General features: G+C 45.5%; 1 protein-coding gene across 1 annotated transcript in view; it reads right to left on the reverse strand.

The window, feature by feature from the left end:
• LOC146810138 (polycystin-1-like) overlaps positions 1 to 23,030 on the reverse strand; it is a 545,091-nt gene that overhangs the window by 10,895 nt on the left and 511,166 nt on the right. Inside the window, exon 46 of the mRNA XM_085617085.1 lies at positions 22,689 to 23,003. Coding sequence (XP_085473211.1) covers positions 22,689 to 23,003 — 315 coding nt within the window. The remainder of the gene's footprint in view (positions 1 to 22,688; positions 23,004 to 23,030) is intronic.

The following is a 23,030-nucleotide window of genomic DNA, read 5'->3' on the forward strand; positions in this document are numbered from 1 at the left end:
CGTCCGATCAGTCTTATCGACGCAGTCCAGAAAATCACTGCTCGTTTGTTGCTGGGACGCATCACCAGTTGGATCTCTGAAAATGATATTTTAACGCCACTTCAGGCAGGGTTCCGGACGCATGTCGGAACCATAGACCAAGCCTTTAGGTTTATGCTTTTATATTGGAAGGAAGTCTACCTTGGGGGGAGGTATGCTCTTCGCAGCCTTCGTGGATCTAAGGTCTGCTTTTGATACGGTGCCAAGATCTAAACTGTGGGAAGTCCTCCGAGAGATGGGCATGCCGGTTGAATTATTGCGGTTCCTAGTTATTTTGCATACACACACATATGCCCAGGTCCGATGGGGTAAACCAGGGGAGGTGACTGCGAGATTTGATGTGTCCAAAGGAGTCAGACAAGGGTGTGTACTGGCCCCCACCTTGTTTTCTCTGTTTATAAATGGTGTTACCAGATACTTTTCAGATTTCCCGACAGATGCACCCTCGCTAGCAGGTATGAAAGTTCCTCTGCTCATGTTCACGGACGATACCCTCCTTATTTCTAAAACCCGACAGGGGCTTCAACTAGCACTGTCTAGGTTTGAGTTATTCTGCCGCGAACATGAGCTCGAGGTAAATGTGGGGAAGACCAAGTTTATGGTCCTCCGAGGCCCTCGTCCCGTTAAAGCCAGGGTCGTTATGGGTGGCGCTACGCTGGAACAGACCTCCACCTTTACTTACCTGGGGGTCACTTTTAGTGACAACCTAAGTTGGAGGCCCCAGATTGACTTGCTCAGCCTTAAGCACTCACAATTAGGTGGTGCTCTGCTTAAAGAACATAGGCAATCCTGTACAAAACCTGTAGCACCGCTGATAAAAATGTATGGGTCCAAAATTCTCCCAGCTGTTATGTACGGTGCTGAGTTATGGGGATTCAGCAAATTGGACTCTCTGAGGGTGGCCCAAAACAACTTTCTGAGGTCATTAGTGGACTACCCCTTTCTGCCCCACGTATCCCCCTGCTATACGATCTAGGATGTCAGCCTATTGAGGATATGGTCCGGTATAGGCCCCTGGCGTTCTGGCGTCGCCTATGGACTACCCCGGAGGCACTGTTAGAGGTAAAAGATCTGGGGGGTTCTCATAGAATTAGCTGGCTGTCAGAAATCAAACTTATTTTGACTGGCATGGGCGATTTGTGGTCTAACCCTGTGTCGGCCGTCTTCCTTCCAAAAAATATCTTTAGGGAAACTTACTGGCAATGTTCACTATGCAAACGCCACTCTCTTTTGACTAGCAGCTCTTTGACTACAACTTATCTGACCACTAAGGATCAACCCTCTCTCGAGGCATATTGGGATGTAATAACCAAGAAGCAGGATCGGAAACTATATCACCAATTTAGAACCGGATCCCTTCCATTATGCTCCTTTACCTCAAGTTGGTCTATTAATGGCAATGATAAATGTCCAACTTGTAAGAACCTGGTTGAAACAGCTGATCATTTTATATTTGTTTGTCTGGAATACCACCAACCTAGAAGAGCTTGGTTGCGGCCTGTGTGTCATGAATTAGGTGTCAGATCAGCTCAGGCCGCCAGAAGGATTCTTAAGACAGACACATCCTCTCTTGTGGTTATTGGTCTAGCTAAATATATTAGCTGGGCATGGCACTAACGGAGTAGACGAAACACTTCTAACTCCCCGGTTTGAAATACTGATGCATAGTATCTCTTATTTTTATGGAGTATGTTATAATCAATCTCAAGTCATTGCCATCGCATTGTTTAATATTATTTTATTACTGTTTTTAACTTGTTATTTATTTTTTGATAAAAGGTTCTTCATGTTTACGATTTAAATAATCTTATTCCAATTTTAACTGTTCTGATGAATTATTAATATGTCTTTTAAGATGAAATATTCGAAATAAAGACTATTTTGACTTGACTTGACTTGAATAGAGTGTCATGGAGTGGAGTAGAGGGGCGTGGAGTAGCGCAGTGTGGCACTGTGTGGAATGGAGTGGAGTCACGTAGAGTGGAGTGGCATGGAGTGATGCAGAGAGGTGTAGAGTGGAAAAGTGTAGAGTTGTGTAGCATAGACTAGAACAGTTGTAGGTGTAACTAACTAAATAGTTGATAGAGACGGCAGGTTGGGTGTAAGTAACTAAAGCGTTGACAGAGACAGCAGATAAGAAACCGTATGCATGTTCTAAATGTAGGAAAGCACATTGCATGTCCAGGAATAATATCAAAATGTTTATAAACAAAATAGTGCATTGCAGAAAGATGAGGGAGAACTTGGTCCATGCTCTAGGGAGGAGCTAGCACAAGAAAGGAAGAAAAGCCTAGGGGGGCTAAGCAGTCAAAAGATTGCAAATAAGTGACAACAAAAACAACTAATGGTATGCTGTGGGCAAAATAATCAATGTTCTGTGTTGAGCATGTTCATCGGCTCCTTTGTTAGATTGTTTTTAGCTCATTAGGTGAGCTTTTTTTAGGAGCAATAAAGTGACAGAAACGATGAGCATGCAAGTGAATAGTAGTATAATGTAAAATGTTAATAGGTAAAAACATACATCAACCAATAGCTGCCGGGGACGAGGGTGGGTGCATATGAATCTACTGCACTACACACTACAAATAGATGCTTGCATGGTAAAGAACATATTCCATTCGTAGAATGTGTTGGCCGTAGTTACATATGCTTAGCATCGAATGTAAAAAACAGTGCTCTCAAAAAGCGGTGGTTAGCTAGTGGTTGACATAGATGTTTGAAAAATTCTTCTTAATACAGCTTGACCCACTACAGCCTGTTGATTAGCTAAGACATCAACACAATAATGTTTTGTGAATGTATGTGGGTTATTCCATGTAGCTGCTTTACAAATATCCGCTAGTAGTATGTTTCCTAAAAAGGCCATTGAGGCTTCTTTTTTGCATGTGAAGTAAGCTCTTGCAGTTACAGTTAGTACTCTTTTTGCTTTGCGGTAGCAAGTCTGAATACATCTAACTCTCCATCTGGCTGGGGGGGCGGAGCTTGCGAGCCGCTAAGATAGCCGCTTGAGCGAACCGCTCCGTAACGCCAATGCACGATCCGGCAAATATCCTTAGTCTGTGCCATAATACAAGCCTGCAGTTATCGGCCCCTGATGTCGGAGGACCTCTGGAACGTACCGAACTGCACCCGACTCCTGTACTCCCCTGCACGGCGAGGTACACATACGTGGACTGCTGGGGCCCTGTGAGCGGCATTGAGCCCCGGCCTGAAGTTGCGACGACTGGGCGGATCGCAGCTCTTCTACCAGAAAGCGTCCGACTCCTCAAGGGACAGACGCAGCGGCGACGTCCCGCTGTCAGAAGGTGGGCTTCCTTGTGAGACCCTGAGGTCGCCGTACGAGACAACATTGGACGGGCTCGGAGGCGATAGCTGCGGTAATTGTGCCAGAGCCGCTGGTGAGCCCACGGGGGTTTCGGTTGAGGCGCTGGCGCTTGATATTGCCTGGCTGGCGGCTCTACGTCAGAGCAAGTTGTGAAGCCCGGACAGTGGGTGGTAGACCCCCCTCCCACATACGGCACACGGACACAACGGTCTGTGCGGCCCAGCAATCGGCGACGCAGTGAGTATTCCATGGAACTGAGATCTGCAGTGTGTGAGTGGCAGATACGCCGGCCATCGGGTCTGCCTGTGAGCGTGCCGTCCCGCCTGAGGCAAGCAGAAGCACACATCGCGCTGCGGGGACCTGCACATTTGGGAACCCAGTAAGCCCATGAGGGTGGCAGATACCTGCAAGAGCTTCGAACCTGGCTGTTGAATGAAGACGGTTTGACTGCTGGCTCTTTGCGTTCGCCGACATCTTGTGAGAGGGGCTGTACTCTAGGAGCGGTGGGAGGCCCAGCCTGCATACACCAGAGACCCCCACATTGGTTAGCATACGTGTGAGCTAATCTCGCCGCCTGTGGCTGCCTCATTGCGCACTGCTGAACACACGCAGCGGTTGTTAACGCACTCACCTCCCTCGAAAATGGTTGGTGGGGATACGCAGGAGCGGCACACTAGCTAGCGGCACACTTTGGTATTCCCAGTTGAAGCCAGACTCAACTATTCATTCAGACTGGGCTGGTAACCAGAGATTACCGGGAGTCCAAGCTGCTAGAGCTTACGTGGGAGTCCACTGTGGGCCCTCAAGAGTGCGACAATCCAGTGTGGTGAAGACGAATTCGTACTGTGGTGGTTAACGTAACGATCGGAGGCTATAGCCGGAAATAGAAACTAAGTCAACAGAAGGTGTGCCCGCTGGAGCAGAGCTACATCAGGGATAGGCGGGCTACCGTCGCAACGATCTGAGCATAATGTTGAATAAGAGTCGACAAAACACAACCTAAATTTACGTTTGACCACAGGAAGACGAAGGTGCGGGAGAACGCAGCAGATGACAGTGAAAATGTGCCAGATCAAACGCAGGAAGAGACTGACGTCGATATCCGAACCATGCTAGCAGCAATGGAAAAAGGCTTACAGAACAGCCTTTCAGTACTAGGCACAAAAATTGACTCACTATCGTACTGGATGGACAGAATGTCTGAGAGACTGGACAAGCATGCCGAAAGGCTAGACATGACGGAACGCAGAGTTGCTGAGGTGGAGGAAGCGCAGACGGCAATGGACACTGACCACAAGCAGATGGGGAGAGTCCTTCGGGTGCTGCAAGATAAGGTGGAGGACTTAGAAGCGCGTTCCCGGCGCAATAACCTTAGGATCACAGGCCTGCCGGTATCAACCCAGACGGGCAACATGGAGAACTTTGTCGAGAAACTCCAGGTCACCCTCCTGGGTACGTTTTCCCCCATGTTTGTGGTGGAAAGAGCTCACCAGACTCTGGGCCCTCGCCCCATACCTGGTGCCCCCCCCCCCCACGACCGATAATCGAGAGGCTGCTGAACTATCGGGACAGGGACTCGGCACTGTCAGTAGCCAGAGACAAACAAACACTACAGTATGAGGGGGCTAACATCTCTTTATACCCGGATTTCACTGCGCGGGTGCAGAAACGCCAGCTGAGAGACCAACACATAGACTATGCTATGCTTTCCACGTATTTTCACTGATCCAAAGGCGTTGCAGAAGGCCATGAAGGAGTGGGCCAAGGAGGAGCGTCATAGCCCAGAGCACAGCACCTTGGAGGGAGCGGTTGGAGGTCAACTAGATGAACAAGACTGATTGTGCACTTGCTCGATGCCCAGTTACAGGACACTTGGACTCTGACAGTCCCCAGCAGATGAAACACTGTCCAACCAAGATTTACAGCACTTATTTTAAAAGGACTATTCAAACTGCAGGTTGTACTGTGTTACTGCGATAATGGCAATGTGGCTTACTCTGTTGGGTGTGCTATGCATGCTACCTATGTTCACGCAGGTTAATTGATTGATGTGGAGGATACGTTATACAAAACAGACGCACTACAGTGGTAGGTTGGCGGGAGGAATTAGAGTTACGGCTAATAGGGACACATAGCCCTACTAGGCGAGCAACGTCCGCCCACGGGTGCCTCGCACTACTTGGGTTTTGTTTTGGGAAGGGACGAGGGGATCCTGAGTTAAGGTTATGCAGATTTGAATTCCTGATCACATTGAAGACGCAGGGAGAGAATATGGGTGAACATCGCCAAGGCAAGTTAGGGATGGCCTGGTTTGGATGGGGGGTGGGAGTTGGGTGGAACATGAGACTCGGACAGTTTTACATTCTTTTTGTTATATCCATTATCACACACGAAGTGCACATATCCTACTTGTACCACAGATCGTCCTGGCGAAACAGACACGACACGCCCCATGGCAGAGCCGGATAGGTCCAGCAGAGAAGTTAATATTGACACCCTCCGTACACTCACTTGGAATGTTAGAGGTCTTAATGACCACAGAAAGCTCCGAAAAGTCCTGGCATACTTAACCAGACACGAGATAGATATTGCACTGCTACAAGAGGCCTATCTCCCTCTCGACAGTCCTATGCTGCGCAGTAGGGGTTTACAGGGTAACACACATGCAGCTGGATTCACCACACATGCTCGAGGGGTACTTACTTGGGTGAACCCTAGATCAGCCCTGACACTAATGCCGTTGGACACAGACAGAGACGGTAGATTTATTGTCACTAGATGCAGAGGAAAAGGAATGGACCTCCTCATAGTCAACATCTATGGCCCAAATTTTGACAGCCCTGAGTCGGACGCGGTAGACTTGCGCGAGAGGGACTGCAACTTTGGGGTGGAGACTTCAACTTAGTCAGAAACCTGCAACTGGACAGGTCAGAGGGGCCGGATAGACATATTACGGTCAGGTTTGATCTGTGTGACGTGTGGTGCCAGATGTATCCGGACTAAGGGGGTTTTACACACTACTCAGCATATCATGACCTGCACACCCAAATAGATTATTGGCTGGCTGCCAGGCAGTTGACTGAGAAAGCCCGTTCCTGCAAGGTACTACCCCGGACCCTTTCGGATCACTCCCCGATACTGCTAGTACTGGAAACCCCGAGTAAAGCTATCCCTCCTTTTACGTGGAGGTTTCCACCATACTCTTTGCTTGATACGGTCTTTAAGGAAGAACTGGCTGAAGCAATAGAAACGTTTTTTTGAAGCTAACGTAGGGTCGGTTGACAGCTTTCAGATAGTCTGGGAGACGTTCAAGGTCTACATTTGCGGGGTTACCATGACTAAGCACTCTGGCGTTCTCAGGGCAATCCGAAAGCGACTTAATGACCTGGAGCTGCAACTAAAATCCCTAGAAGCACGCCAACAGACTGGAGCCACTGATACACTCCCGCAGGAATTTAAAGTCTTGCTGGAGGATTATCATGAGGCGGCCAATGCGGAAATAAAGCACCTCAGTAAGTATGCCACGGCGCGGGCATACGGAGAGAGTGACAGGCCTGGGGCGGTATTGGTGCACATACTCAATAAGCGGAGGGAAAAATCTGTAGTGGCAGAGATAAGAACGTCGGAGGGTTTTACCCTTACTGAAGAGGCGGATATAGCGGGTAGGTTCCGCCAATACTATTCTGACCTATATGCCACCGGTTGTGGGAGTACGGAGGAGGAAATTTTAGATTACCTAACACATATAAAACTACCATGGCTCACTAACGGACATCGTGAGTTTCTTATGAGACCCATTGAGAGGGAGGAAATCCTCTTAGCCCTATCTACTATGAAAGCGAACAGTGGGCCCAGAGGGGATGGCCTCACAGTCGCCTTTTATAAAGCGTTCCTGGATCTACTGGTGCCCCACCTAGCTACGCTATTTGACGATGTGTGTTACGGGAACTATGCTTCCCTCAATGAGGGAAGCAATTATTGTCGCTATCCTGAAACCGGATAAGCCCACGGAGGAATGTGCTTCTTACCACCCACTCTCACTGCTCAATATGGACACGAAAATATTTGCATAGATCCTGGCTAACCAATTGGTTCTTTTGATTCCGACCCTGGTTGCCCCGGAGCAAGCGGGGTTTGTGCCGGGCAGAAATGTGACCTAAAATTTACGCACAGTAATGCATGGAAAAGGCTTTTGACACCGTTGAATGGCCCTTTATAAGACTGGTTCTAACTAGGATGGGACATATTTCTAGAGCTACGAGACAGGGTTGCCCTCTGTCACCAATCTTATACGCATTGGTGGCGGAGTCCCTAGCCTGCGTGCTAAGAGAATACCATAGGCACAAGGGTGTTCAGTTCCCGGGCTATGAACTAATGGTCTCCACCTATGCAGACGACACACTCTTATATGTTAGAAACCTAAAGTGTAACCTCTCCCCGGTATTGTGCGAAGTAGTACATTTCGGCGCGATATCTGGACTGCGAGTTAATTGGCCGAAGTCTATCATATTCCCTCTTTTTTTTTTTTCTTCTAATGCCGGCCACAACACAGTTTGAGCCGGACTACCCGTTGCAGTGGTTGACGGAAGCGGTGAAATATGTGGGTATAAGGGTGCACACTGACTCAGAAGTTGGGTTCAGAGAAAACTACGGGGTGGCTATCAGCAAATTAGAGGATGAAGTTGACGGTTGGATCAAACTACCCCTGTCCTTGTTGGGCAGAATTTCCATTATGAAAATGGTGGTATTACCACGTTTTTTGTTTCTTTTCTCGAATATCCCCATAGTCCTTCCCTGCTAATTTTTTAGCCGGCTCACAAAGCTGATGGTTAAGTTAGCTTGGGCGGGAAAGCAAGCGCGAGTCAAATGGCAAGTCCTTACTCTACCGTTCTACATGGGTGGGCTGGGCGCGCCCGACTTTGATTTATACTATAGAGCAGCGCGGAGCGCGCACGCTTATATCTGGATGCACGGTTCTCAGGACATCCCGCACCTTCGTATAGAATCCGTTGTGGCGGCACCGACGCCACTACCGGCGTTGATGTTCATGGAGGCTGACCGAAGGACGGGGATTTTAGATTCACTTAATGCGACAACACACGCGTGGCACTATCAATTACGGCTACAGGCGGGAGCCGTTCTTTATTCCCCCTACGCTTTGCTTTATTGGTATCGCTGGCTGCCCCTGTGTAGGGATAAAGGGCTTACGTGAGCACTCAATTCGCTGAGTGTGCAGACCATTGGTGATTTATTTAAAGACCGCATCACAAGAACTTGGGGAGACTTTGGGACGGAGAATGTTACACCTACCATGCTCACACAATTTCAATTCCACAGAATATGACACGCGCTACTGACCATTTTAGGAGAAGATATGCTAGAACCTCCTGAGCTACCAGCTCTGTCCTACGTCATAACGGCGAAATCCCCTTTTAGAATAGTATCCAAGATATACAAGGAATCCAAGTCCTACAGGGAAAATCACTACACTAAAGTCTGACTGGCTTGGCAACGAGACTTGAATAGAGACATAGACTACGCCATGTGGACTTACTGCTGCACTAGAACCAAACGCATCTCAATAAACGGTAGACACAGACTGATTCATTTTAAGTATCTCAACAGGGTCTATTACCACCCAGAGAGACTACATAGATATGTCTTACGGGATGATCCTACCTGTGAGCTATGTAACGCACTGACGGCTGACTTCCTCCACTTGGCCTGGTCTTGTCCCGGGGTATCCAACTTTTGGGATTTGGGTTTTTAAGGAACTGAGTCGGGTGGCTGAACTAACCCTCACACCGGAACCTGCCCTGCTGGGATTGTCTAAACAGATATCTAAGAGAGTACGCCGGCTGATTGACATGGGATTGTTATTAGCCAAACGTAGGGTGGCGATTGGCCCAATGGTCACTAGATATGCTATACTGTTGCACACAGACGGAAAACTTTAGTGAACTTCTTCCGCCACGTAGCAAACCTAAAAATGTTTGGGAACTGTACAAAACTTACCTGGCAATCAGGAAGGAGGGCATAGCGGCTGCAGCAGGAGACTCACAGGAGTCAACTGGATCGACCAATGTTATATAGTTAATCAGCGCCCACCCTGTACCGACATACTGGTTACGGCACATAACGGCTGTCTTGTATATGTTTACACCACATTGGAGCTGCAGTGGAAGGGATTGTTTATAGTTGGATGGGGAGGTGTGGAGTGTATATGCTCTGCCACTGGAAATAACCTATTTGCTGTCTTTTTGGTACTTTATTGTAACACTCTTCATTGCAGTGTGTCACTGCTATTGCCACTTTGTAGTATTGCGTCTCATGACTGTTTGTATCAAAACTCAATAAACCTCTTTAAAAAAATATATATATATCCATCTGGCTATTCTTGCTTTGGCTATTGGAGAACTCTGCTGTGGCTTTTCAAATGCAACAAAGAGTTGTTGTGTTTTGCGAAAAAGATGTAGTACTTTGTAATACAGTAATACTCTTGTAACATCTAATGTGTGTAGAGCTCTTTCTGCTATTGAATCTGGTTCAGGGAAGAAAACAAGTAGCTTTATTGTTTGGTTTGCATGGAAAGCTGATACGACTTTTGGTAGGTATTTAGGGTAAGTATGAAGTACCAATTTTGTTGGAAATATTTGGAAGAACAGCTCTTCCAATGTAAGGGCTTGGATTTCACTTATTCTTCTGAGAGTAGTGATAGCTACTAAGAAGGCCACCTTCCATGTGAGGAATTTAAGGTCATAGGAATGAAGCGGCTCAAAGTGTGGTTCCATGAATCTACTGAGAACAATATTAAGGTTACAGACTGGTGCTGCTGGGGTGGAAGATGGAATGACTCTTTTTAGTCCTTACATAAATGCTTTAATCACTGGAACTTTAAAAAGTGGCGTATGTTGTATGTTTTGCATGTAAGCAGCTAAAGCCGCAAAATGTAATCTGATTGATTTATAAGCAATATAACCAATTAGGTCTTGCACTGTTGGTGCTAGAGGTTGAGTTTGTTTATTTAAACTCTAATGCACAAATCTTTTCCATTTTGCTGCATAACATGCTCATGTAATTGTCTACGTGCTTGTTTGAGAATATCCATGCATTCGTGTGGTAGATTAAGGTGTCCAAATTCTAAGATCTCAGAAGCCAGATTGCTAGATTGTGGGAGTTTGGTGCATTACCCTCCCTGGTCCTGAGTTAGAAGAAGTGGCCAGAGAGGTAAGTTCTCGTGTGGCACTACTGATCGATGTAGTAGGGTTGTGAACAATTCTAGTCGTGTCCATGTTGGGGCTATTGGGATTACTGTGAGGGATGTTTGCATTAGCTTTTGCACCAAGTATGGAATGTGTGGGAAAGGGGGAAAAGAGTAAGCAAATTTCCTTGATCAGTTGATCCATGGGGCATTGCCTTTGGATTCGGGGTGAGGAAACCTGGAGGGAATGTTTTGGCATTTTGTGCTGTGTTGTGTCGCAAATAGGTCCATCTCCGGGGCTCCCCACTATTTGAAATACAAGTGTAGAAGTGTTATGTCTATTTCCCACTTGTGCTTCTGTTGATATGTTCTGCTGAGCATGTCGCTGTCCACCCCTGGTAGGTATTCTACTAGGAGGTGGATTTTGTGATGTATGTCCCAATGCCACATGCACTCTGTTAGGAGAGAGAGCTGCAATGAGTGTGTCCCCCCCCTTGTATTTGATCGTAATGCATTGCAGTCATGTTGTCCGTACATACTAGGACTACTTCATTGGGAAGGTGATTGTGAAAAGCTTTTAGAGCTAGTTGAATTGCTAGAAACTCTAGATGACTGATGTGGAATCATTTATGAAATGCTGACCATAGACAATGTACGTGAGGTTCTGCATATGTGCTCCCCAACCCTGAAGGGATGCAGCTGTGATATTGGTGACCTGCTGAATTGGGGCTTTGAAGGGCAGACTCTGCAACAGATTGTTTCTGTTCCACCACTTCAAAGAGAGATGGGTCCCTGGCCCTACCAACACTAGGGGCCAGATGTACGACCGTTTTTTGCAGTCACAAACGGTTAATCGGCCCATTTGCGCTGACAAAAGTCGTCTGCCCCATGTACAAACCCTATTTTGCGAGTCCGTAACATATTACCGACTTGCAAAATAGTGTTTGCAACTCGCTATTAGGAAGGGGCGTACAGAGGCGTCCCTTCCTAATAGCGACTTGCACTTCAATGTATGATTGTTTTGCGACCGCAATTGTGGTCGCAAAACACTGGCAGTTTACTACCTACTTCAAGTAGATGGTAAGCCAATCGCAAACAGGACAGGGTCCCCAGGGGATCCCTTCTCCTTTGTGAACGGATGCGAAAATATTTTTTAAGAGCAGGCAGGTGTCCCAGGGACCACTGCCTGCTCTTAAAAAATAAAACAAACGTTTAATTTATCTTTTTTAAATTCATCCTGTTTTCCTTTAAGGGAAACGGGCTGCATTTTTAAAAAAACTGCTTTATTTAAAAAGCAGTCACAGACATGGTGGTCTGCTGACCCCAGCAGACCACCATCCCTGGGAGTACTAGCCATTCCCAATGAGGTCGCAAATTGCAACTGCCTCATGAATATTAATGAGGCATGCAATTTTCTACTCCATTGGGAATCGCAAACAGTGTCTGAAACACTGTTGTACATTGTATTTTGCGAGTTGCAAAACAACGCACTTTGCAAGTTGCAAATTGTAAGTGTCGTACATCTGGCCCTAGATCTTGTAGATGGCCCTCCGCCTAAGATCATTGTGATTGAAGAGAGAGGAGAGGATGTGGCCTAATGGGCTAGGGCGGGCGATCTCAAATCTGGGTAACCGGGTTCGAGTCTCGGCAATGACACTCAACATCCTGTGATTCTGGGCAAATCACTTAATCTCCCCATGCCAAATAAAAATGAATGTGTCCTTGTGTAACAGAACTGGTGCTCATGTAAAGCGCTCTGATACCCGATACCTTCGGGTCAAGTTCGCGCTATATAAAACTCTGGGGGGGGGGGGGGGAAAGTGTGTTGAAGGGGTTGCATTTGTAGTCAAGCGTTTGGTACTGTTTATCTGCATTATGCCATCAGTCCTAGAAAGCGCATGACTGTTTTTACTTTGACTTGACACTGTGGTTGAAACAGAGGTTATGCTAGCTGGAACTTTTGTACCCTTTCAGGACTGGGATAGACTTTGGCTGTGAGTTTAATGTTGTGCCTAGGAATGGTTGTATATGCAAAGGTTGGAGGTGGGACTTTGCTATGTTGCATGTATATCCTAATTAGTGTAGAAGGTTGATTTCCTGTTGTGTGTCCTGCACACATTGGTGTTTGGTAGGACATTTGATGAGCCAGTTGTCTCGATAGGGGAAAACATGTATGCCCCCTTTCTTTGAGATGAGCTGCTACCACTGCGAGGCATTTGGAGAATACTCTTGGAGCTGTAGTTACGCCGAATGGTAACACCTTGAACTGGTAGTGCTGTGCGTTGATTTGAAAACAGAGATAGCGAGGGTGTGCTGGATGTATTGGAATAAGCATCTTTGAGGTCTAAAGCTGTCATGAAATCTCCTTTCTGTAACAATGGTATCACATCTTGTAGTGTGACCACGTGAAAGTGTTCTGAAGAGATGTAACTGTTCCCACTGGGAATGAGGAAGTATGGTGAGTATACTTTGTGTCCCTGGTGTTACTTTGGAACTGTTTCTATAGCTCCTTTTTGAAGGAGAGCTTGAATCTCCTCTTGGAGTGTAAGCTGTTCTGGTGACTTTTTTTGTCTGTGGTGGTATTGTGGATAATATATTTGTGAGCTCTAGGCAATACTCCTCTGTTTTTTTTTGTTTTAATTTCTTTATTGATTTGTTAACATGTTCGATACAGTTAAACATCGGCAATGGCTTTAATCTTGAGATACATACTTGGGCATACAAAGGTATTATAGGCTAGTCCGATGTATATTTATAGCTGCAGTCTCTTGCAGTTATGTTAACGAGTCAATGTAGTTCCTACATAGTGCATGGGTGATGATGTGAGGTTGGGGTGTGCTGGGTTTTCCTAGCCTGCTGAGATGAAATGACGGGGTTTAGTCTATTCTCTGTCACCATGAGTATGATGAACTTACTGTGCTAGTGTGTGGCCGTGTTCTCAGTCCCTCTCTGGTGGTGGTTAGGTACCGGAGTTGTATCTAGAACTAAACATCTGGGTGCTAAACTGGGGTATTAATGCGGGATCAGTAGAGAAGGATGATGGGGGGAGTGAGTGCAGACGGGAGGGTTCAGTAGGTCCTCCATGGTAGCGTGCGTTGTTGTTCTAGTAACCTTGAGCTGTGGTGCGGGGGGGGGGTTGGACAATAGCCTAGTTTACATCACGGGTTCATGGGCTGTATCTGGTGGCATGGGGCCTGGGGGGAGTGTCTTCCATAGACAGGCGTACTCATGCGGAGTGTCTTCCATAGACAGGCATACTCGTGCGGCAGAGCTACTGGCTGGCAGGGGCAATACTCCTTTTTGATGAGGGATAGAACTCGCTGTTCTGTGGTGATTTATCTCCATTGTTGGTGGTACTGTTGTAGCTTTCCCCCCTACTGCTGTTATTTGCTGAGGGGAAGGCGTAGGAGGTCACTGTTTAGTAGGTGTGGTGAATTTTGAGGTGGAATCACAACCTCTTCTTTACAGTGTGACCCATAGTTGGTTCCTCTGGAGTCTTGTGCCTGATAGGAGCCTTGTTGTTTTTGTGCATTACCAGAATCCATTGATGTACCAGGTCGTGCTGCCCTCTATACTGCCCCCTCTGAAAGGAACTTCTATGTTGGAAGGTTTCCAGGACACCTATAGCTTTAGCTGTATCTGTATCTTTTTCTAGTTTTTCTAGCATGTCATCCACTTGTGGTCCACATAGATTTTGGCCATCAAAGGATAGGTTTAAAAGATGTTGTTGCATATCGGGTATAAAGCCAGAGACCCTAAGCCATGCATGACACCTAATGAGGATACTAGTGTTTATTTTCCTTGCACTGGTATCAGCAGAATCCAGTGTGCATTGTGTAGTGGCATTTGATATGACCTTTCTCTACATATTGAGTCCCCTTTCGTCGATATTGTTCTGGGAGATGTTGCAGTAGCTCCTGCATCTCATCCCATTGGCCGCGGTTATAACAAGAAAGTAATCACACAGAGTTGGTGATACATAGGTGATTAGCTGCTGTGCAGCAACATGATTCCCTGCTACATCTCATATTTTGTTTCCTTAACTGTGGGCGGGGCATCTCCAGTGCCCTCGAAGTTAACCCCTTTTCTAGCATTGTGTACAATAATGAGAGAGGGGGAGCTTGTCATCTGATATACGATGAGTCTGATGGACATACTTTGTATTTTTGTCCACCCTAGGAGTAATGACTCTGGACTTCACTGCCTGTTTCAAGATTTCCTGTGTGGATTTAAGCATGCCTTTTCACATGTGAAGGGATTGCGGTGCTGTGTGTGAACTATTTAGTGCCTCCACTAAAATATCCTCCTCTAAGGTGTAAAGATCCACTTTATGGTAGTATGCTGGCCTGCTGGTTACTTCATGATATGATGTGGGATCATCAGGTGGTTAGGGTTTTGAGGGATAGAGGCCCATATCGTTATCATCCACTGGATCTCTATCATTTTCATCCCATTGGTGATCAATCTGGAAAATATGGTATGCCACATGCTAAATCCTGAGGCCCTGTATCAATGTCACCCATTGATGACTGTGCAGGTGATGTATGTGGCTGTTCTGAAGGTAGGTGCTCTGGTCACTGCATATGTACTGGTTTTATTGCCAGTGGTTGTATTATTGGAAATGTAGGTGGAGGAGAAGGAAATTAAAAGGAGGTGGAGAAGGAGAAGTAGGAGGAAAAGGAATAGGGCTAATGCCCCTTACCTTTTTCCTTTATTTTCTTTTTGGGAGCCTTGGGTAGATCTAGCCCCATCATTTCCTCTTCAAATGTTTTCTTCCTCTGTGGAAGTGTGTCAGATATAGCTGGGGGTGGCTTTGCCCCTACTTTCCAAATTTCTGGATGAATAAACAAAGTTTTTTGTCCAGTGTCCAATTTATCTTGAAGTCTATTAAGAATTGGTTGAACTTTCTGTTGTTTTGTCTCCAACCTGGTCTTTGTGTTTTTCGACATTGAAGATATTTTCGACAACCACACGATTTTTTTACCTGATGATGATTTTGGCGAGTGTTTTGGTTCCATGCGCATCTTAGGGTGTTTCGACTTCAATGCCTTGTGATACTTCAAATGCCTTGTGATGCTTCAAAGGTACTGAGTCTTTTTTTTTTTTTTAGTACCCCACCGAGGAGTCTTTCAGGGCTTTTAACATTTTGACGCTTTTAAGTGTTTTAAAGGTGGAGGGACTTGGGTCTGCTCCTGAGCCTGTTTTTGGAGACCACCAAGGCCTGAGGCAGTGGGTTGCTGAAGCCACCTCAGCTGTTTTTGCCAGGATACAGGAGCCTTTCGCTGGTGTAGTCATGAGCTCAGGATCAGGGTTGTTGTCGGATCTCTCACCACTGCTAGCTAGCAGTATTTGGATGTCCATCAACACCACCTGTGCCTCCGTGTCCTGAATTTCTTGTTCCGGCTCTGCCAACTGCTCTCCGAAAATATCAGGCGTATCTTTGGTTTGCTGTGTCTGCATGGTGAAGTGGGCCCAACAACGTTCTCTTTGATGCTGAAGCGTCTTCTTTGTGTGAAAAGCCAGACACGCCTCGCATGACACTTTGTCATGTTCCGGGTACAAACCGATTATTTACCTTGTGATGGTCCTGCCTGAAATACTTTGCATGACACTAAGGACAGAAGCTAAAGGGTGTCTTTTCCATCCCTTGTCGTCGTTGAGTTTATGGAGTTTGTCGTCGTTGGAGTTGGTGTCTAAAAGTACAATGATGCATGAAAACGGGGCCCAAGCCTGATAGGGCGGATCGGAAATTTGAAGTGACACCAGATGGGATAGTGATTGTCGAGTTCCTGTCAATGGTTGGAAAAGAGCAGGGCACCGGAAGGGCCTTGAGGTTAGGAACCAAGCTTCGGTCACAGAGCTCCAAGATCGACGTCCAAACCCGATGGCGGGAAAAAACTATTTAACAAAGGAACCGATGAACATACTCAACACAGATTATAGAAGAGAGGAGTTACTATACCTCATGACTAGAAGAACGTCTTCGAAGAAAAACAAGTTGCAAACGTCCAAGTCCACACTAGATCGCATGAGTATGCTAAGTATATGTGTCTACGGCCAGCACATGCTACGAATATCTATTTTAAATTTATTTGGAAAGGGTAAGCAATCTTTGTGAAATGCAGCTTGCCGTTTCATTTAAGAAGGGGAGTGTCATTTCTAAAAATTGTTGGTTTTCACGGGTGGCAAGCCATGAAAAATGAAATTTTGGCAACAGTGCAAAATCAAAGGACACTTGGAATTGGTAGTGATGTCCACTTGCCACAAAATGAAGGTTCCAGCAGTGTGCAGGGTGGATGGGTATGTAAAAGTAGGAGTTCTTGAGATAGAGGGTCATCATGTAATTGCCTTGTCGAAGTGAAGGGATGGCATTGTTTAGAGTAGTCAAATAGAATGTTCCAACAGGATGTATTTTTGAGACACCTGGGGTCTAAGGTGGGCCTGAGGGAGCAAGCCTTTCTGAGAGTGAGAAAGTAGAGGGAGTAAGCACCCCTCCCTTGTTGGTGTGGCGGCACTCTTTCTATTGAGCCTTTCTGAAGTAGCGCTTGGACCTCTTCTTTGAGAAGGTGAAGATGCTCTCTGCTGAGGGCATGTCTGTGGGGTGGAACCTTGGGACAGGTTGTGAGAAGTTCTAGACAGCAGCTGTGGCAAACCATTTCTAATACCCACTTGCCTGATGTGATTTCCGATACAAACTTTTTCCCCCCTGGATTTATTGTTAAAATCTATAAGCCATGTGGATGCTTAATTATTAACACAAGAACAACAGAAATAACTTTGATGTAAAAAAATAATCAATTGTGCTCCAAACACAATATTTAGAATTTAATAAAATACACATAAATACTGGTGACATTTATTAATATAGTTTATCATCCAATGGATCAGATGCATCCTGAAAAACATTTGGTCGAAAAATAACACAGAAATTAACTATATATAATCAACATACTAAAGTTGTATCGAAATGGTGGCTCCTTGGTAGCAGATTTGATGGTGTATAGTTATACCTACCAAGCATCAATAGACAGGATTTTAAAGGAAGGAAATTAAGGATGCCCCTTAGGATCTTTTAATTTGATACCCAAGACGACAATATACCTTAAGCATCTTAATTAAATGTGTATGAAATATGACATGGTAAAGAATAATATGCAAACCAATCATGTCTACTGATGCTTAATATGTATAAATATACACCATGTGGATAATCATGTCTTTTTGTTTCAATATGTGGTTTGTATAGAAGAATTATTGTAAGAACATTGTATGCCTAACCGTATATGTTTTGATAATCTGTTTAACAACTGTTTTTATGTAGATATATATTTTATGTTTTCTGCTAGTTTTAATTCTGTGATTGGTCCTGAAAAAGATGGAATTAAGGTCAAGAAGCCAACGAAACTCTGCGTCAACACAAAGTTTTTTGTATTAATTTTGATATACAGTTATTTTCTGTGTAATTTTTTAACCAATTGTTTTTGATGATGTATCTGGTCCAAAGGATTATAAACTATGTTCTCAAATGTCACTAGTATTTTCTGTATTTTATTAAATATTTATGAGATTCTAAATATTGTGGTTGGAGCATAATTAGTTATATTTTGACACTGAAGTTATATCTGTTCTTGTGTTGATAATTTAGCACCCACATAACAAACGTTTGGATTTTAACAATAATTCCAGGGGAAAACGTTTGTATTGGTTTGGCAGAACCATTTCCCCAGTGTCTTTATAAAAAGGGGCCACTCTCTAAATTGTTGATGTCTTACTTATGTGTTTTTTTCCCAACAAGAGAGGAAATTGTGTAGTCTGCTCTCTACAGGTGACATACGATCAGGGTGGAGGGGGCGGGCACGTCACTGCTTTGAGGTTGAGGCTCCTTTGCTGGAACCATCTCTGCTCTTGCCTCTTTTATTAATCCTAAAAGTACCCTGGTGTAGTCCTACCTGCCTACTGATGCCTACTGATGGAAGCCTGCTGCTGTCTTTGGTAACAGTGTGGATGGCAGGACAAGGTGGGTTTAGTTGTCTCTAAAAGGAGACCGAGTCAAGAAGTTTGTGTGGCACCCATAACTTCTGTTCTCCTTGCCATTTGTAATCTTTTTGAGCTTATTGTCAGCCTCAGGGCTAAAGAGATGCTTCTAGTCGAACAAGGATACTAATATTAATGTCTCTGAAGGCTGTGTATGTGGCTTCGAGTGCACAGCTAATGCTGGCATTGGCTATGAACTTGGCTTCTCCATTTCCTCCCCATTCTTGCTATACTCCTTTGGGAGATGTGTGACAAGGTCCTGCATCTCTTCCCACTAGGTCCTGTCATATCTGGAGAAGTGACTAGCAGAGTTGGTTATATACCAATGCATGACTGACAAGTCAACTACTCTCTTGCCTGCCGCGTCACTATGCTTGGTCTGTTTATCAGGCATTGGCTAGGCAGAAGCTCGTTTGTGGGCAGTATGAACCATTAGGGAGTAAGGGGGAATCTGGGTTGTGACGTAAACCGGGTCGCTGGTGAGAATTTGTACTTTGTTAGAACCTAAGCATGACTACCCTTGCCTTAACAAGCTCTTTAAAATTATTGGGGGCAGATTTTAGCAAGCCCTTGAGCATGGGCAGGAATTGCACCGTCCGTTCAGACTTTTAGATCGTCTTCTGGGAAAGACATCCTCCTCCTGGATGAAGCGCTTATCAGTCTTAATGAACACTGTGGCCCATTGGATGACTTTGTGTTAGGCCGCAGTATCATCTGATGGGATACTTTTACTGCATAGTGGTCCAAATCGGTCACCAGGAGAATGACCCTGAAATCATCAGAGGGTACAGGATCCAAAGGCTGGTCATAAGAGCAAAGAGACCATATGGACCACCAGGGTCGCAGAAAGTGCAGGGAACCCTTCAGGTGACTGGTTGAGGCAGAGAGGGTGGTGTGCTTAATCATGGTGGTGGTGAAAGTGGTGTCGACAAAGGCGAAGTAAGAGGACTTGCGCCCTTATCTCTTTAGAACCTGATGGGGAAAGAAGGCTTTAAAGAAAGTTCACCCTCAAATGCAAATTTCCTCTTATGAATTCATCTCTGATGGCGTGAGCAGAGGTAGCTTCATCCAAATGTTCCCAAAGATGGGTTGAATAGAGAGATGCTTCTACCTTGTGTTGAGCTCATCCTGAAGCCTTTGTCTGATGAGGACCTCTTATCCTGGGATCCGGAGGCCAACAAGAGTGGAAGTTGCCTGCACTGCAGGGATTCCTGATAGCCAATCTCTTTGCTCTCCACAGTGCGTGAAGAGATCTTCCTTCGCGAAGATGTCTGGAGTCTCGGACAATGCCTGTTGGTACATCTTGCGATGAGCCAAGCACATTTTAATTCGATACCTTAGGATTTGGTTTAAATGGAAGGTGAGGCAGGAGTCATAGGAGGTGTTCTTGTGGTCGGTAAAAAGCCACAAGCTGCAGACCTCCTGATGGTTCGACCGCAGATATTTAGAATTGCAGTTAGGGGTAATGTTGGAAGAACATCCTTTCCATCGACCCCTTCCAGGCTGCATTCTCCAGTGTTAAGGAACAAGAAGAATATGTGGTCCGTGACAGGTACATGGAGTCTCGTGGCGTCCAGTGTTGGTCTTCAGTGCCTTAGGATGTATGTGAGAAGGAGTCATGATGAAAGGGCATCGAGGAGAGGACTGGTTATCCTGAGGCTTTGATATCAGAAACTAACCGCGAGGGCCCAGAAAACTAGTTCAGGACACAATTAATTCTGAGCACTCTCTGTGCATGTCCGAACACAATGATGGAAAAAAACAGTCTAACATGGAGCCAGTGCTCATGCTCATTGCCCGCTAAGGGAAGAGCCATGGAACATTTTGTGACTCAAAAGACTTCTTCAAAGATAAACAACCTGCTAGTGTCAAAGACCAACACTAGATGGAAGTAGTATGACAGGATTTCCGTGTGCTCAAAGCTTTCTCTTAGCACTGCTACCGTCGTGACTAACAGAAGTTATGTGCAATAGCCTTCTACAATTTAGCAACCCTCTCTTTGGCCGCAAGCAGTGTAGCGCTGGTCAGATAGATCTGGTTGTTACTTACCAGATGCTTTCCTCTGAAGCTAGTGCACAGCCATACCTGACAGTGTGGGCAAGTGCACGCAGGCACTTGTTTTTCCGAGAGGCTTGACACTAGATATTACACCTTTGCTCTTCTTGGTATTTATCTTACGGTTTTGTCATTAATCCCAGGTTATTACAGATGGAAATGTAAACAAGGACACTACAGTAAAGGATTGTGGACGTCTGTGAGATAATCCCTGCAAGAGACTCTGTGATCACAATCTTGTACGGTCAACCTCTAAATGCACCAAAAACAGACGCCATCTATTTAAAGTAACAGACTCCAAACCCAAAGTTCAACAAACAAGGATCTCAACTTTTGGTCGCTCAAGATCTCTGACAAAGACTAGTGCAGAGAGGTGGATAATGGAATGGGGTTTATCAAAAAGGGGGAAGGGCTGTCAGTGACCTAGACATCACAGAATGTATACTTGATTCCCTCCACAATTAACTCTAATGGCCACTGCAGTTCCACATAGATGAGCTCCTTCAACCTAGAGGTGGTTATCTGCCCCTGTCTCCTCTTTATTCAGAGTTAGCAGCCTAACCTAACACAGCCAGTCATCTACAACTACCTTCAAAGTCCCAGCAATGGAATCAAAAAACCCTCACTCTACGAGACTTAACTACCTTTTAATTAATTCCTAGCTGTGATTCGCACACTGGACATATATTTCCTGTCATCCCAAGGCATCATGGTAGGTGCAGATCCATCAATTAATGTTCCTGATTCACAAAGTACTAATGCCTGCATAGGTAAAAGTCTCCTGCCGCTTTTCATTACTTCTCAGGATACTACATCACATTACAACTCACAGTAAAACAGCATGCAAGAGCAAGCCCAATGCCACAAGAGTCTCCATGGTATCAAGGGCATGCCAAAGGAAAGAAGTTAAAGTTGCCTATTGCCCGAAAGCTGCAGCAACCACGCTTTGCAGTATCTGGAGACTCTGTTCTTAGGCATATGAAAGTGTTGAAAATGGCACCAAAATGTCAGACAAGCAAGTCTAAAATGTAACAAGGCTTTTTTAGGGAGCTACTGCAAAGATTTAGATCCGACAGACACTTGTCAGATTTTCTGAGCCCTGTACCCTTAGAGCACATAAGAAACAAGAATTAATGAAGACTCCAACTATTGGAGCTCTCTCCTTTCATTTGTACGCATGAATGTTTACAAAGACGAGTAAAAGAAACAGCAAAAGAGGATGAGGATGAAAATCGAGTTACAAAGTGAAATAAAAATGAAAACTGAACAAACGCCACAGCGTCTAAACTAAATTGTGACACTGTAAAACACAAAACAAGCGCTGCATGAAGCAAAAGACAGAGAAATCAAAACAAAAAAACATGTTTGATAAGCAAGGAAAATCCCTATTACACGTCATGAAATATTTGAAATTGGCAGAAAAAAGGCGTAGTTAATCGGAATTTTATTTTCCTAAATACTTGCGTTTCCCTCTTTTTTACAATGACACATGCTGTCCATTCCCTCTTGAGACATCACTTCAACAGTGGGACAGTGGCTAAAAACCTCTTACAAGTGTCTCTGGTCTCAGTTATTGTGCTCGAGCTCCTCATCCTACAGCACCAACTTCCTGCATCACCGAAGACAAACACTTCGATTTGATTCTATCCCCTCTGCCTATCATGTAGTCCTGCCTCTGTCAGGAACCCAGCCAGATCTGACTTCCTCACAGCAGCAGCCCAGGCGCTTCCCCCCAATGACTCTGCCTCTACATCAGTGCTGGCCCTTCTTCTTCAGTGTTGGTTCTTCTCCCTCATAAATGACCGCTCTTTCTCAAGACTGGACCCTTTCTTTCGGCACCAGCAACCCTTCATTAGCACTGGCCTCTCGCCATGAGTTCAGGCCCCCTGCCTCATTGTTGCCCCCTCTCAATCCCTACTGCCTCCTCCTCAGCCACTGTCACTATTTGTTACCATCAGACCCTCTACCTCAGAGCTGGAACAATTCTTTCAAAGATTGTTAATTCCCTTCAACAGAGATCCTCTCCCATCTCACCTCTTTTGTTTTGCTGAATCCCAGCCAGAGCTTGAACCTCTTCAGGCAGAACTCTATCATTTCATAGTCCTGTGGTTCGACGGTAGGTTGGGATAAGTCAGCATGCGCACTGCGGTACCCTCGGAACATGACTGCATACAGCAGCCGGCAGCCAATTCCAAGGATGCAGATCAAATAGCTGAGGAGGAAGGCCCAACCAAGGACAGGAGACGACTTGCATAAGGGCTGCAGACTTATTCTTCCGTGAAGAACTGTGAGCAGAGTGAAGAAGGCCATGCGGAACGTCCTGAACTCGTGGGTTGTGCCAGAAAACAGCTGAGGGTACACAAAAAGCAGCAGTTA

Source organism: Triturus cristatus, chromosome 7 (genome assembly GCF_964204655.1).
Source record: "Triturus cristatus chromosome 7, aTriCri1.1, whole genome shotgun sequence".
NCBI lineage: Eukaryota > Metazoa > Chordata > Amphibia > Caudata > Salamandridae > Triturus > Triturus cristatus.